The sequence below is a fragment of the Podarcis cretensis genome (assembly GCF_951804945.1).
Source record: "Podarcis cretensis genome assembly, chromosome: 11".
Classification (NCBI taxonomy): domain Eukaryota; kingdom Metazoa; phylum Chordata; class Lepidosauria; order Squamata; family Lacertidae; genus Podarcis; species Podarcis cretensis.
The window spans coordinates 24,566,338-24,583,862 of record NC_137180.1 but is presented as its reverse complement, the minus strand read 5'-3'; the positions used below and the strand labels follow the sequence as shown (position 1 = coordinate 24,583,862).

At 39.7% G+C, this 17,525-nt stretch overlaps 2 protein-coding genes across 4 annotated transcripts in view; both read right to left on the bottom strand.

The window, feature by feature from the left end:
- LOC307226668 (general transcription factor II-I repeat domain-containing protein 2-like) overlaps positions 1 to 17,525 on the bottom strand; it is a 662,775-nt gene that overhangs the window by 277,117 nt on the left and 368,133 nt on the right. The window lies entirely within an intron of this gene.
- EFNA5 (ephrin A5) overlaps positions 1 to 17,525 on the bottom strand; it is a 225,054-nt gene that overhangs the window by 128,642 nt on the left and 78,887 nt on the right. The window contains exon 1 of one of the 3 annotated variants that reach the window (XM_079995836.1): positions 16,739 to 16,949. The exons of the other annotated variants lie outside the window; for them this stretch is intronic. Coding sequence (XP_079851962.1) covers positions 16,739 to 16,860 — 122 coding nt within the window. The 5' untranslated portion in view covers positions 16,861 to 16,949. Of the gene's footprint in view, positions 1 to 16,738; positions 16,950 to 17,525 lie in introns of those variants that run through there. 3 annotated transcript variants of the gene reach the window in all.

Below are 17,525 nucleotides of genomic sequence, written 5' to 3'. Positions count from 1 at the left end.
TTTTAGGCAGGTTGGGGGAAGTCAAAAAGAGAAATTGGATGTAATTACGATGTACTGATTGTATAAATTTGTATTGGAAAATGAATAAAAAATATTATTAAAAAAAATAACTTTAGCTTAATCCTCTGCCCATCCCTCACTATTTTTGTAGCATGTCTTTCAGATTATAAACCTGCAAGGGTAAAAATTCTGCATATTAATTCTGTATAAATAAACTAACATGTAGCTTTCCAGAGATTCCTCTGGAATTAAGCTATAATTTTCAAACAATAATGAAATGAACCACATATATAATTTCTGCAAGAATAGACCTTATAGGCAACAACTCACCTGAGAATCACATTCACTGACTTCCCTGGGGCTTGCACTATATAGGAATACACTAATGTTTATGCAATCAATATTCCTCCAATCTTGTTTTTCTTCAAATCCAAATTTTTGACAAAATCTGTCATTTTGACAACTTAAGTGTTTCTCTCCTCCCCCCCTTACCTCTGTTCCTACAGAAAACAAGTTAACAAGTACCTATCAAGGAAAGATGTATGATAATTGTAATTAACAGTAGTTTTGCACTTGTGGGCTTTCAGGTAACACAGAAAATTAAATACTACTTTTCTAAATAGCTCTTTAAAAGGTTACAACAAAGAGGTCTCTCTCAGAAAGCTGCCTTTGCCCTTCTCCTGTTAGCGCAGGAACTACCTGCCTCAAAGCAATTGAAAACTTGCAGCTTTTCTTCATCCTGCAACCTGGAGAAAGCCTTACAGAAAGTAGTCATTAATAGGAAATGGGGAGGACGAAGATAATACAATAGCCATTCTTCCGCCCAACCCTGGTGATGGTGCTGCATCTATTTCTGCTGATCAATTTGACCGCCTCTAGCACATCTGCTCAGGAGCTGAAAAATGGCAATTGCCCTCTCTGAATTCATAAATAAAGCAACGTGCAAGCTGACAAACAACTACAAGGGGAAAATATATGTGCCTTTCATAAGCAAGACAAATCACTTGTTCTTACTGAATGCTTCCAGCAGGAGCTAACTAATTCGGTATTTATTTGCAAAGCATATGCACTGTGTCCGAAGCAGTACATTAAGAGGGATTTGAGCCATCCGGTTGCTTTGATTAGCTTATTCAACTCAGAGTTACCTAAGATTCAGTGGCACACTTTTGAAATATGGGACTGTTTATATGGAAAGCAGCTTACCAATGGTTCTTAGGATTTATTGGTGCTTCTTACTCTGAACAATTTTTTCAGACCGAAAAACTAAGTATGAGTTATGAAACGCAGCAATAATTTAACAAAAGGTTTCATGTGCCCTCTTCTTACCCCAATGCTATTTTAAAACAAAAACACTGCTAGATGGTATTTTGAAATTCTTTTTGATTTGGTCATGAGATTTTCCTTAGACCAGGAGATGCCTGGATTGCAATAGTCTACCAGTTTAATCATAAGCCTCTTAAATTTTAGTCTGGTAAGCACCCAATGTCTTAACAGCACCTAGCAGCAGTTGAATTCCTTCAATGATGCTCCAGGCAAAGAAAGAGAATCAGGGAGGGAAACATTAGACATAACTTCAAATGAATAACTGAGCACAGTCGTCCATCTCAAATCAGAAATGCAGATACCACGGATCACCCAATGGCAATGATATCTTGACTGGGAACCCATATCTTTCAGCTTTCCAGAAATTAGTGTCCAGTAGAGGACCTCAATAGATGACTAGGAAGCAGCTGAAAAACAAGCAACTTTGAGGAATTTTCTGCTTGAATCAGGAATGCTTCCAGTGTTACACGTTTCCTGCAGATTCTATGGAATGTACTTTTACACAGAATAAAACATACAGATTGTATGCACATGTGATGGTCATGCACATTTAATATCTCACTGTGTGTACATTTGCTTGGAAGAAGTGGCCAGGGACAGGAAATCTGCATGCTTCCCCCCCCTCAAAAAACAAAACAAAAAACTGCTATCCAAGCAGGTAATTCATCATATTGTCATCTGTCTGCCTTCAACTACAAGATTTCAAGCCAACTCCAGCATTCCTGATAATTAGATGTGGACCCTATGACCAGCAGGAGCCTCAACTGCCATAACAAAAAACTAGTTACTCTTGTGCCCTTCCAAGTCTCTCTCTCTGCCTGGGTGTCAAGGGTGAATGTGTCCAGGGAGTTTCTGTTGATAAACCACAAAGATGACAGGCATCACAATACAGAATTAAGGATAACAAGCAACTTGAAGAGTCATGTAGATTTAATGTGTAGTATTCACAGAGCTAGAAAAGAACAAAAAAGCCCTATCCAAGTATCAGTTTCTGATACAGTTGCTTCAAATAAGTGTGCATTTTTTATGTTAACAGTATTTTCTACATTTGTCTAAACAAAAAATGGTGATAACCTGTGGGGCTCCAGATGTTGCTGGACTCCAACTCCCATAAGCCCCAACAAGCATGACCAATGACCAAGAATAATGGGAGTTGTGGCATAGCAACATCTGGAGGATTTCCCCATCCCAGCTATCTTAAAATCAAGACATATGTGGATTTCTTACTAAAGAAATATGTTTATCACAAAACTGATTCAGTAAGCAAGTAACAGATTTCCCAATGGATTATACAATTTCCCCCTTCCAAAGAAAAAACAGAATGCATTCCAAGTCACAGCATTCAAATGAGACTTAGTCAAGTCTCCTGCTTCAAAAACAGTCAACCTTTCATTCAGTTGTTCAGAAACTTCCAGGAGTGTATATTCTATACAGTCCAGAATTAACTTGTTCTTGATACCTAATTAAAACAGATGTGTAAAGTTCCTGGAAATTTTGAAGTCAAGGGGGGGGAGAGACAAAAGCATTCCTGGATTACGAAACCGGAGGGACCTACAATATGGAGAAAAACAGAAAAATATGCCCTACTTACGTCAAGTAAACTTCACTATTTTAATAGCAAAACATACTGAGCAGTACCCTATGCTATTGGAGAAATCTTGGGTACCAGTTGCTGGAAACCACTGGAGGGGAGAGTGTTCATAGAATCATGGAATTGTAGAGTTGGAAGGGACCACGAGGATCATCTAGCCCAGTGTTTCCCAACTGGGGCCCCCAGGATATTCCAAGGGGGAAATAGGTGAAAATTACATAAATGGGGAGGCCCTAGCATGAGGCTAGGAGGCCACAGAGGGATGTGAGAAGCGAAGGGGGGAAATCGGGGTTTTTTTATTTTTTAAAATAATCCTGATTTGACTGGCTATCCACTTGAAAATCAAAACCACAAGGTCTTTTCAAGTGTGGACACTGCACCACATGTAGGTTTGCATTACAAGTAAAAGAATTCTCTAATAGTGAAGGCATAAATTTTACTATACAATCATTTGCCACGTGTGCCACAGCACCGGTTAAGTGCACTTGTGGCTTGTTGTGTGTCGGCCAAACCATAAGACCAATCAGGATCAGGATTTCAGAGCATCACTCTAGAATTAGAAACAAAAATGTAGAACAAAAATGTACCAAAGCACCTTTGGTACAACACTTTATTAAAGAATCACACACGGAAGATGATTTAACATTTTTCATTCTTTGGGCTTACCAGGGACCTCTAGATCAAACAAGTAGGTTTATTTTTCTCTTGAATAGACTTCATCCTTCAGGGTTAAACACTGAATTAGATTTTAGCTGTTTTCTTTAGCTATATATTGGATAAACCTTTACGATCATATAGTATGCCTGTTGTAACATTTTACTGTTTGCAGCATGTCACTGAGCAATGTTCCTTTAAGAGTGAATGAACATGAATTATCTGCACCTGTTGCCTTAGTTAGTGTCCCCCCCCGCCCCGCCCTTATATTGTACTCAAACTTACTGGTTTACCTCGACTGAGAACCTATTATGAATAAGTTCCATGTAGCTGTTATATACAGTACCAGTATGTGCATTTATTATATCCTTGTATGTTTCTTTGGAATTTGTGTAGCTATTATATTACAGAGTGTCTATGTTTATATGATTTAGAACTACGCACAGCTGATGAAGCCGCTTCGGGTGAAACAAGGGAATATCCAGGAGTCCTTGTCTTGTCTGTCTGTGCCAGCATCTACCAATACCAGTTTCTTTTGACTACCAACTTTATCATCTTCATTAGACACTTAGAAGATTATTTCATGTCACTCTTCTAAGGAATACGTCAGACAGAAGAATACAAGAGAAGATGAAGAAATTAGAAATGAATGTATTACAGCACTGACAAAATAGGATTTGTATTTTGTACATACTGGACTTGGTGGTCAACTGAATAAGCTACATTTTAATATATTATGTCACGATGTTGATTTTGACACTAGGAGAAGCTGTATCTAATTTTTGAGAAGTAGTTTCTAGTAAATAACTTTGCAATTGTTACGTTTACGTGTTTTTTCAACTGGCTAACCACTTGGCCAATCACAAATGGGTAAGTGAGTGGCCCACCAGAGCCTAGAACTCCTTTTTGGCATGTGTGTTTTCTTGGAGCAGTCCTGGATTGTTTCCGGTGGGAGAGGGCAATCACTGAGGCTCCCTTTTTGACCGGTAGAGCCCACGATCCCAAATCCCCATGTCAGGTGAGTGAGGTGGTGGGGTGGCAATGGGTAGGGCTGGGTGAGCCAGAGCTGCTTGTTGCTGCCACCAGTGCTGGGCCTGGTGGCGGCCTAGGCCTGACTCTGCAAAGTGCAGGGTGCAATCCACCCCAGCGCCTAGCCGAAGAAGGTTGTATGGTGCTAACTTGCATCTAGTAAATAACTAAGTGTCTACTTACAAGAAAGCCGCACTGAGTTCAGTGGACCTTACTCCCAGATATGGGGGGGGGGCGCTATAGTGTTTTATCTAGGCAGTCAGGGTTCCTCTAGATGGCAAGATCTTTTTGCACAAGGTCAATGAGGACCACTTGCTTTTAAAAATTCTCCCATATATACAGAACTCCCTGTGTGCCTTTTGGACTGTATCTGTAGGTTTCTCCTTCTGTGTCAAATTAACTGGGGTCAAATAAGTATTGTTTCCTTTTTATAATACATGGAAGACGGATCTGCCTCAGGAGGTTCTGGACTCTCCTTCCTTGGAGGTTTCTACGCAGAGGTTGGATGGCCATCTGTCATGGATGCTTTAGTTGAGTTTCCTACATTGCAGGGAGTTGCACCACAAGGATGACCCTTGGGGTTCCTTCCAGCTCTGTGATTCTACGTTATTCTGCTTCAACAATATTTAATTATGTTCCTATCATTTTATGTAATTGTATTTTGTACGAATCATAAAATTATAAATAAAACATGTTCTGTTTACAAACAAAACCATTTTAATAGCTATCTTTCTACTGGTAGGAGAGGAAGCATGGGCATAGCCAGGATTTGGGGGGGCAAGCTTTTGTTAGGGAGGGAAGAACCTCAAATTTGTATTGATTTTTACTTATTTGGGGAGGGGAAAACTACCCCCCTGCTCCCCCTTGGCTATGCCCATGGGGGGGCACAGGAAGGAAACAAGGTCAAAAGGGGGCAAAAGTCAGAAAAAGGTTGGGAAACACTGATCTAGGTCAACCCACTGCAATGAATATTTTTTTCCAGCATGGGCCTCAAAGCGATGACCCTGACACTAAGAGTATCACGCTCTACCAAGCTGAGCTATTGCAGCACTCAAATATGGGGTGGACACACCTATTCCCCCGACACTTTTTCTCAATCAGACCTTACTCCTGCTTTTTCTAAACCGCCCTGTGATCTTTGGAAGAAGGGCTGTATAGAAATGTAATAAATAAATAAACCTAAGTCCAGTTTATTTAAATCGGAACCACTTTCCCTTCACCAAGCAGCCCAATTCTTTAAAGCACTTTTTATCTTGCAAAGTTATTTAAGCAGGGACTATCAAAATGAAATTAAAAAGAAAGGAAAGAATTAGAATAGGAGGAGGAGTAGGGTTTGCATTTTTGACTTCCATTAGGTCACCAGGCTAAGAGTCAATAACCCTAGTTCCATTTCTTGCACAAAGCACTGCTTATCAGACAAGGACTTTTACATTGTTTCTGCAAGAACACACACACACACACACCAATAATGAAAAAATAACTCCATATCGTTTCAGGCAGAATTGAAAATAGAATTCAGCTTTCTAATATGACTAAAGCAAATCTCATCCAGTCAACCATACAGCCTTTCAAAGCAATTATGCAAAATCTTTTCATTTGGCTATGCTGCCTGCTGCAACTATAGATTTGATAACACTTTTCATGCTATGGAGAGCACTTAAAACTGCTATTAGCACCCACTTCTATTCCTTTCCTATCTAGTGCCTGATTCTACACTAGGGGCTGGCAGCCAAAGAGAAGAGAAGAAAAGGGGGGAGATACACATACTTCCCTTTCTTTATTCCTTATGTACAAGTTCTAGCATAAACAAATGATTCTGGTTTCTTGGCATATCATGAACAAACTAACCCAATAATGTAACAACTCTGCTTGCCTACACATTTAGGATTCACATGCAAAACAGGCACACAGTGATTTTATGGTACACATCCACAATCCAAATATAGCCAAAACAGTATTTGAAGTTCAGCTCCACTTCATATACAGTAGAAGTAGGCAGAGAACTGTAGAATAAAAAAATGCCATGCATGTAAGCAGCTTACCACATGACACTCTCATGAAAAAAATATCTTCCTCTAGCTCACAGCAACAGCTGAAAAGGCTTTTCACACAAAGAGATGGTTCACAACAACATGCTAAGCCAAGCCTTGTCTTAGGCAAGATTGTGAAAACATGTGAGTTCCCAGAAGGGAGCTTGCAACTGAATTGTTCTTCCTTGGTCCTTTCTATTCCCATGCCACACTAATCTAAGCCAAGACAAGCCTTGGCTTAGCATGTCAGCCAAACTGAGACTTGTGGTTAAGCTCTCTCCACACTAAGCTGTGGACAAGGTTTGCCATACTGAGCAAATTTTGTAAGTTGTGGTCACAGAACAGTTACTGCCACAAACATTTTACAGTATCCCTGCAATGGCTACCAAATATGCTGTAGCCATTAAAAGCCTACTGATGAACCATACTGTTGTTGAATTAGGGGGGGTCCCCCTAAACCTTAGAAATTAATAAATGCAAGGATTTTTATTATTTGTGACATGACAATGCAAGCTGCATTGGAATTCTTGTTCCTACAGAGGAACAAGAGAACAATTGAGGTACGTTAACAATACAACGAGGGACGCAGGTGGCGCTGTGGGTTAAAGCCTCAGCGCCTAGGGCTTGCCGATCGAAAGGTCGGCGGTTCGAATCCCTGCAGCGGGGTGCGCTCCTGCCAACCTAGCAGTTCGAAAGCACCTCCGGGTGCAAGTAGATAAATAGGGACCGCTTACCAGCGGGAAGGTAAACGGCGTTTCCGTGTGCGGCTCTGGCTCGCCAGAGCAGCAATGTCACGCTGGCCACGTGACCCGGAAGTGTCTCCGGACAGCGCTGGCCCCCGGCCTCTTGAGTGAGATGGGCGCACAACCCCAGAGTCTGTCAAGACTGGCCCGTACGGGCAGGGGTACCTTTACCTTTACCTTTAACAATACAACAGAACTCCTTCCCCCTTGCCCCGAGGTGTGAACAGAGACTGGGGGTTTGGAAGGTTGCCAGGCTAACTGTTCTGGGAGCAAGGGTGGCTGGGAGGAAGGAGGAGTAAGAAGAGCACCTGAGATACATCTAGGGCAGGCTGGCTGCAGAGATGCCTCCAGAGCCAGGGCTACACTGCTGTGGGGCACAAACCCCTCTTGAAAGGACCGTGCTGTAAGATCTAGACTCCCTCCATATAAGCAGAAGGTGTGAATAGGGAAATCAACCATATTTCTTAAAGCAATTATAGTCTGCGCTACGCCTTCAGTTCTCCAAAGGAGCACAGACCCAGTGTGGGTGCCTACTGTTAAGTTGTGGGTGAACATATCAGACGACACAACGATTCTTCAAACAGCTCTTGTTTATTCAGAGGCCAGAACAGAACTGAGCTGAAGGGCTCAGTCAGCCTGCTTATATAGAGCTCCAGTACACATAATTGTAACAACTTTCTAAAACTATCCAATCACTGAATGTCACTTTCGATCCCTTATTTGCATAACTATCTACAGTATCCCACTGCTGGCCCAGGGTGGGAACTTCAGTACATAACACCTACGACCACCATGGGCTCTTGTTACTGTTTGGCAGAGAGAGAGGCAAGAACCTGACTTCTGTAATAGTAATTTTCTGCAATTGACGTTCAAGGTCTGTGTGATGCGAATAAGCACAACATTATTCATATAGACTTTTAATGTAAGTAGTCTCAATCCACATCAAAGGTGGCTAACCTGTGAACCTCCAGATGTGGTCAGACCCAACTTCCCCCCATCCTTGACCAGTGGCCATTCTCGCTGCAGCTCATAGGAGCTTGAGTGCAACAACCTCTGGCAGATCACAGGTTTGCAATCCCTAATCTTTCAGCACAGGCATATTTGAAAAGGGCAGCAATGGTTATACTGGCAGATTTGTTTTTGGTAAGGAACTAAATGATTCAGAAATAAGGACAACGTTTTTAAAAGCATTACAAATCTAAGCAGCAGAAATGACAATATAAACAGAGGTCTCCTACATTGCCTCAAGTTGGTTAAAATAAAATATATTAATTATAAAGCTTAGCATACCATTGACTTATTAGTCGACACTGGTTCATAGCTGACTGGAAATTTCAAGACTGCCATTACATTTCCTTGATAAAGCCTTAGGACAGCTATTCTCTTTCTCATCATCCAGTTGGATGTCATATGAAAAAAACAGTACAGGCACTGAAGCAGAGAATCATCTGCCATTAGTTTTCAGCTGCTTTCACTATAGGTGAAGATGGTAAGTAGCAATAATGTGTTTTTCTGCAAATAAAATTAATCTTGCAATCTTAATGTGATGTTTTTGATCAAGTTGAGTTTCAAAAAAAGGTGGTTTTTGCATTTTATATACTTTTTATCCTTTTTTGGACGAAGCACTGAATTTTTTATGGAAACTGGTCATAACTTGTGTTTAGCAACTTGTTACAAAAGGAAAACCTATATATTGTAGTAACAGCTTAATCTGTTCTCCAGATTTCCAGCCAAGTGTAATGGCTATTTTAACTGATCACCAGCTGAGAAAAATGCAGAGCTGTTTTTAAAGTCTTATTTTTTTAAAAAAAGAAAAAGAAATATTTTTAAAGTATTATAGTATTACAAATTTACGCACTGCTAATCTATCCAGACAATATATTCATAATAAATTACTACCTCTTGCAATGTATTCGGATAAAGGGTGTGTCTTCCACAGTCCAGTAATTATTTATAAAGCTGCTATGTCAAGCATCATCTATTAGTTAGGCTTAAGACACACTTGGATCTGTCAGATACGCCAAGTGTTGGATGAGTAGCCAGCCACCACTTCTCCTGCTAAAGTGCTAACCTGCTGTTTAACTGCTAAACAGTTTCTTTACTGCATTGACAGCCACAAGCAGCTGTTCGGCACTCTTCAGCTTTGCAGCACAAAGAAAATAATGGGCATGGCTCAGTGCAACTCAGTTACCAAATCTTTGCATTCAGGAAAATGTGTTTCAGGCAGACTAGAATTCAGGTCTTTGTGGTGCAAGCCTCATACCATTCAGTGAGACTTACTTCTAAGTAGACATGTGTACATGAGTCAATGTACAGGATTGCCCAGTTAATCAAGAAGACTTAATTTCAGTATGCACCTTTGAATAAAGCAGTAGCTCTAATCCCAAAGATTAATGTGAAACACAAAGATCTTTTGTATGTGAAATGAGTATGTGTAAACACTTACACTATCCTTGTTGTAAATGCAGTTTGTGTGTGTGTGTGTGTATTAATATGTTATTCTAATACATGGGTAGGGCCAGATCCGGCCCAATCGCCTTCTAAATCTGGCCTGCAGACAGTCTGGGAATCAGTGTGTTTTTACATGAGTAGAATGTGTGTTTTTATTTAAAATGCATCTCTGGGTTATTTGTGGGGCATAGGAATTCGTTCATATTTTTTTTCAAAATATACAAGGTCTGAGGGACAGTGAACCAGCCCCCTGCTGAAAAAGTTTGCTGACCCCTGTTCTAATACTATGCAAAAGCAATTAATAGGTACAAGTACCGTGACTGTATTTTTATTACAAACTTATTACCTAATAAATCTTGGTAAATTCAGACAATGAAAGTATTAGAAGATGACCACTAGAAGTTATCATGTTGATCTAAGGCATCAATATGTGCCTGCTGTTTTTCCAACTATTATTTTGTACTGAGAAATAAGATTTCAAAAGGACTTTGCCATATAAGCATTTTATAGGTGGAACTAAGGCAGGACAGAGAGGGGTCAAGGTTTCATGTTTTGTTCCCACATAAAGAACAGGAGATACCGTATGCCAAATGTCTGTAAAAACAAAATATCATCATAAACGTTGGCAATCTCTCTCACAATCTCAAACATGATCTATCATTGTTATTTTTCAAAATGAAGACTGACTGTATTTCCTTTGGATACATGTTCCAGAAGTCTCTCAACACATTGCCTTTTTGCAAGAGAAGTATACTCAGAAATAATTTAACACACACAACGAAAAACATGCATCACCATACCTGACCCTTAGTCACCACCAAGCTCTCCCACACAACCTCCCACTTTCCGAATAATTCAGCTAAAAACAGAAAAAGCAACTTATTGAAAGAATTAGAAAATAACTAATACCATGGAAACACACCAAAGTTTTTCTTAAAAAAACACACAACAGTATAAATGCTGATACAGAAACCTATCTATAAATTCTAGGTCTGAAGCCACTTTATAAAACTAACTTATTCAAACATTATCACATATATTAGAAACTGAAGGCTTTTAACACAATATTTCTGCTCATTTAAAATTACTGATTTCCTCCTTGGGTTCAAACCAAGACCACACCTGTTCTCTGGCAGTTGTAGCAAATGAAGTGGAGTGAACATTAATGACTGAATGAGATCTGGTCCTATTTAGGAACACTGACTAATCTATAGACACATCAGAAGATAGTTATTAGGGTTCTGGTAGCAGGTGACAATCAAATAAACTAACCCTCCTCATATGTGGAACCTGTGGATACAAAATGAAAAGAACTAGGACAAGCCTTCCTCATAAGTCAGGGGCTTTTTTAAAAAATCCAAAGAGCTTTCTGCATACAAAAAGCTAGTAAGTTGAGGTATGTGCTTTTAACACCAGGTAAGCTTCTATTAAGGGTTGAATTAAGAAAGTTAACAATTTTCAGGGGATCAGTAGGTCCATTTGGAGTTGCTTTTTTATTCTGACACATTAGTTTTCTATGCCCCTATGAATCTGTTCAGGCACAATAACTAGACTTTATTCTAAACATTTCAAGAGTAATGATCTTCTAACTGTTCCTGCAGAAGCTCTTATATGTTCATGAACCCTTCCCCAACACTCTCCACCCCAGTTCTCTCTTGGATATCAAGTTATAAATATGATCGGGACAAAGTAATGTGAGCCAGCCATTTGTTTAACATAGCTAACCCCAAGCTGTTTGTGCTTTTACAAGCTGTTAAGCTCCATCATTATATCAGAGTCTCCAGGAGCCCAAACAGAAGAAGGTCACGTCTTTGAGAAACTGTACACTCCTTGCTTTGTGGTTTACCCTCTTGGGTTTGTTGCAATATGACCTTTGACATGACTTGGAGCTTGAGGTTAGAAGGCAAAGCTGTTCCAGCAGATTTTGTGGCCAATAGAGGTATCAGCAGCCCCAATACATAGTTGCAAAGTCTGCATAGGATATAATTGTAACAGGTCAGTAAGCAGGATGCAATCTATTAATTTATTTTAAATACTTTTATATCATACTTCCAGGACAGTTTACAAAAACAACATAATGCATAATACCAAAAAAATTCCACATAATAAGAAAAGCAACATTAACGTTGCATCTAAAAAGCTCTGGAAAATAAAAATGTTTTCATTGGCACCAAAAGCACAATAAAGTAGGCGTCAGACAAACCACATTGGAAAGAGCGTTCTAGAACTGTGGTCCCACCACCAAAGCTGATCACGTAGCCTTCAACCTCACCTCAGATGACCAGGGCACCACACAAGGCTTTTCTTCTCGGTAAAGAATGGGATTGTATCCTAAATCGAACTTCCATTTCCTCTCCCCCAAAATCTGATCTCGAGTTTCATTTACTATAGCCTCCAAGTAAACAGGCTTGTCCATCCATTTAAAAATAGTCATTTGGGCCACTGAGAGACAGGAATTTTACACATGTGCTGTCTTATTTGATTATATATCCTGCTTTGGGTTCATATGCAAACTGCGTGCTCAAATCTACTAAAGCCATGAGCTGGGCTGAAAGTTTGAAATAGTTCGTGTATGTTAACCACCATCAACACTTCAAGCAAAACAATGCAGCAAAGAGGAATGCTATGTCTTTCTTGTTTGTGCTTTGGCTATTACACATCTTGTTTCTTTCAGAGCTCCAAGAATAAATGAGGAGTGATGCACTAGCAAAAGATAAAGAGGGAATGAAATGCTGGAAGTGATTGCTGTGAAATATTCACAGACAATTTTTAGAAACTCTCATGTGCAAATGGATAGGGAGAGGTTAATTATAAGTGACACTGTATAATTTCTATTGAAGAGAATCCCGAGGCATGTAAAAAGAAAGGTTACACTGAAGTCTAATAAAACATTGCACTGGAATGCTTCTTTTCTATATACAGAAGGAAGCTGCTATTGTTTTCTGGCTGGCTAGGCAGCTGGCACGACACTTTGACCTCCAACCCTGACTCAGCAAGGAGCTCATTTATGACCTTAGTAGAAATCAATCAATTAAATGAGATCATTCAGGAGAAAATCTCACAGACTGTTTGTCTTCTACCCACACAGCTATCCTTCCATTCCCAGACACATGGTGGCATACCGGTCCAGTCAAGCCGTTCAATTCACTTGCCTTCATAAACTCACCATTTTTCAAGTACGTTTGATAGGTTCTTTCCTTCAAATTCAAAGCTGCTTTCAGAGACGTGTAAGTGGGTGTGAGCTTTCTATTCTTGCTGTGGGTTTGATTAATTTGTGGCATTCATGTGCCTATTTCTATTCAGACAATGGAAATAGACTGGTTTCAACTCCATCTACAAGCAATTTATGCTAGAGACATTTAGATCTAAAGGAGAACAGGGGTTTTTCAGAGCGATTTCTAGCTTATGGGAAAAATCAGGAAACACAGGAAATAAAAAAGAGGGACCTGTTTTTTTTTAACACCATTACTAAAAAGAGGCACCTACTTGATTTTTTAATCATTCATTATAACTAAAACACATAGATAACTAGCTGCATTATCATATGGAACTATTTTAAAAACATACAGCAGAACCATCAATGCCTTTACCTTAAATGTGGATGTAGAGAGAAACTTTTACTCCATTTAAGAGCTCAGCATGTCATGTCCACAGCACACAAAATGGGCAAGGCTTACTTATTAAATTGGCCAGGCCTAGGCAAATAAGCATACCCCTTACCAATTGTCTTCTGAAAGTCTTTCATAAGCCTAGGATGCTGTTGTGGAACATGTCATGGGAATATCCCAGATGCAACAATAGCCCAAGTTATTTGGATTCACTGTGATCTACCAACTTTCATCGACTGAACTGTGTGAGGCAATGCCATGGCACCCTAACGGAGGTCAGGCAATCTGCTTCCACACTGTTGCAATATACAGAGTAAGTCACTTTGATGTGAGCTGGTTTGTTATTTTTTTAAATTTCCCCTAAAAATATCACCGAAGAATATACAGTGCTACCTCGGGTTACATACGCTTCAGGGTACATACGCTTCAGGTTACAGACTCCGCTAACCCATAAATAGTACTGTACCTCGGTTTAGGAACTTTGCTTCAGGATGAGAACAGAAATCGTGCGGCGGCAGTGCAGCAGCAGCAGGAGGCCCCATAAGCTAAAGTGGTGCTTCAGGTTAAGAATAGTTTCAGGTTAAGAACGGACCTCCGGAATGAATTAAATACGTAACCAGAGGTACCACTATATAATGACTTGCATTACTTACAATAAGCCAAGCAGACTATTGGCAAAGCAATATTAAAGGGGGGAAAGCTGTTAAAATTTTTATTACTTATTATAGTTCCTACCTCCTTCCTTGCTTTAATTATTGTTATTTATGCATTAAAAATATTAACTTAATTATTATGTGTCAGTATATATAATCTGTGGCTATGAATAAACAGTTGTGAGCAATTCTGTAATGAACTTGTTTGCCCCCGATAAACCAAGATCACAGAAAATCCAAGATTAAACCTAATCTACTCTCCAACATTTTTTATTTCAGTTACTGCCCTAGCAAAAATGCTACACATCCTGTAGGTTTTGAATCTGCAAAAGCTGGGCCCCGAAGAAAGTGCTCTTTAAACAGGTGTCCTATATACTAGGGATAGGTGATCTGTGGTTCTCAATATCCTGTTAAACTACAACTCCAGGCAGCTCCAGGCAGCAAAGCCAGTGCTCAGGAATGATGGGGATTTTATTTTAAAACCTGGACAGCCACAGGTTCCCCAGAGCTGTTATATACAAAAGCATTAGAATAAAGCACTTAGCCCAAACTGTAAAACAATAGATTTCTAGAATTCTACCAACAGATAGAGTATTTACTTGCTGATGGTCTGTAATACCAAAGTTATCTATTTTTGCTGCTACTACAGTAGCAAAACTGCATTAGTATTATTGTTTTTTTAAGGCAGATGAATGGTACGGAAATGGGTTATTTTATTAAATTTACAGATTTAGTCATTTTTATCAAAAAAAAATTACAAATTGTTCTCAACTGTTAAAGTTTTTATATTTTCGGCATGATCAATGGTTTTTACAATTAAATTTTATTTCGAAATATATTGATCTGAACGTTGGACTGAATACAGTGGTACATCAGGTTAAGAACTTAATTCGTTCTGGAGGTCCATTCTTAACCTGAAACTGTTCTTAACCTGAGGTACCACTTTAGCTAATGGGGCCTCCCACTGCTGCTACCGCCGCGCCGTGCCGCCGCCGCACAATTTCTGTTCTCATCCTGAAGCAAAGTTCTTAACCCGAGGTACTACTTCTGGGTTAGTGGAGTCTGTAACCTGACGCGTCTGTAGCCCAAGGTACCACTGTATGTCATAAGGCTGCTAAACTGTGGTATTTAAAATGGACACAAAACAGGGCTGCAAAATGTACTTCTTGCAATAAGGGGACCTCTCAGTTTACAGAGATGCTGTATGCTTTTCACTTCCTTAAAAGGCTGGCAATTCACTATGGCTGTCACAGTAAGCAAGTTAGTAGTATAATTTGAATGGGCCAACTTGCACACATTGCTCTTCCCCACTAGCATGCAGAAGAAACAAAACCAAGTCCCAAGGTTTAGTGCTGCATAGAAATCAGGGCTTGTGGTTTCTTTTGTTGGCTGTATTACAAGGAAACATTTACTTGTTTCTGATCCATTAAAAGTCATCCCTTGTCTTTGCTCAAATAGGGAAATGAATATAGTGGCATGCAAAAAGATCCCAGGTTTAACCCTGCTTTCTCCAGGTATGACTAGAAAAGTCTCTTGCCGATCAGCATCAACAGTACTGAGAAAGTTGAGCCACTGGCCTGACCTGGTATTAAGACAGCTTCCTTTTTCCTTGACTCAAGGCAATATTAAAATAATTAGGCTTTCCAAATTTATGCATTTTATCAGTACATTAAAAGCAGTATTAAAATAGTACAAATGCAATAATTTAATTCAACAGGAGTAGGAAAATGAGGAACTCTTTTGAGGTTAGGCTCTGTTTTGTGTCTATTGCAAAAGTAGCAGAATTTACAAAAGTATGTGTAATAAACATATTAATCCAAACATAATAAACAGTGGCAAACTATTTTTTTTCAACAGCAAGCTATTGACAAATCATATGTCTACAATTAAAAGTCTTTGTGAGTGTTCCACAGATGTGTGTGAGGAATAATTCAATAAATTCTCTTCTCTTTCTGTATGCAGCTCTCTACAAATTTCCTTCTGGGACCTCTGTAATCACCCAAGGAGGAGAAATTAAGAAAGCAGCAGCAGCTCTTACCAAACGCTGCTGCCATGTAATGGCAAGTTGAGTTCTGCATGAAGTTCCATTAAAAAAAAACCTACAGCCTGCAGAGTTGCTTCTGTTTACATCTGCAAGAGTGTGAAATTCTGCAACCTTCACTTTGCTCTTAATCCAGCAAAGGGGCAAAGAGCACTGGAACTCACTGGGTCAAGCTTTCAAGCCAAGGCTCTTGCTGATAATCCTCACTGTGATTTCAAGCTCTGATCACATAACCAGTGAACTTTTCACTGTGCTGATAACTTGCTGCCTTGGTAGAGTAAAACATTTCCTCCCACACCCACATCATTTACCAAAAGGAAGAAAGAAGAAGAAGAAGAGTGCATAGTCTCCGAGAAATGGAATGAAAGAAGGCTTTGTTCATTTTGATGGTTAAAAAAAAAAAATGGTCAAGTTATCTGCTACCTAAACAAATAGCGTATAAACCAGACAGTATCCTCCAGGCTACAAAAATAAGCTTGAGTAATCATTCAGTGGAACTTTCCTGATCAAATTGCTAACACCTTTCGTAACCTCACATCCACAGGGAGATAGTGTGGAGCTCAAGCATAGAGAGAGGACTCAGAGCATTCCTCCCGTACAGTGTAAGAGGTTTACCTTATTCCCAAGAGATGAAAGATCTGACATTCTTTTGCAGCTACATAATGTAACGGATATACTCCCATCTGGTAACTTGTTCTGGATCCCTGAAGAATTTTTTTTTTTCCTTTTCTGCCCATCTCTGGAACATCTAGAAGGGAAACCTCTGTGGGAGAGGGCTGTCACAAAGAGAACTGCACTGAAAGGGATTTTAAAGAGAGATGACTGACTGGCGTTGCCACATTTGGGCTGCATTCTCCACCGATTGCTGCACAGCCACAGATTATTAAACAATAGGGCTGTACCTGCTTCTTTTGGAGATGGAAAGCGTAACTGAAAGTGTTTCACCGGCAGCTGTTTGATCTAACAAAAAAGGTAGATGAGTACAAATTGACTGTAAGAGGTTTCTTGTTCTTTCGTGGTATTATATTCATACAATACCTGGCTTTAACTAGCAATGGCACCCCCTGCTGGTTTCCACTCTGAACTTCCTCACTTTGTTTCTGACTCCACAAGCATCTGATACAGCCCGAGCCGAATCAAAGCTACCAGGTCACAAATCATTGTTTGCATCAAATCTTCATCAAAAGCTGCTTCACCGAAGCCCAAACTCCCAGGCATCCTATCAATTCTGTGCACTCAGCATTCACAGCATCATATGTGACAGACACAGACACATCTACTGTATTTTGCTGAATGCTATGGAAACCACTCTTGCCAACAAAAAATGGGGCTTTCTACAACATGCATATGAAACAAAATATCCGCACTCACCACAGGCACAAGAGTAAGCTGAATTTCCGAC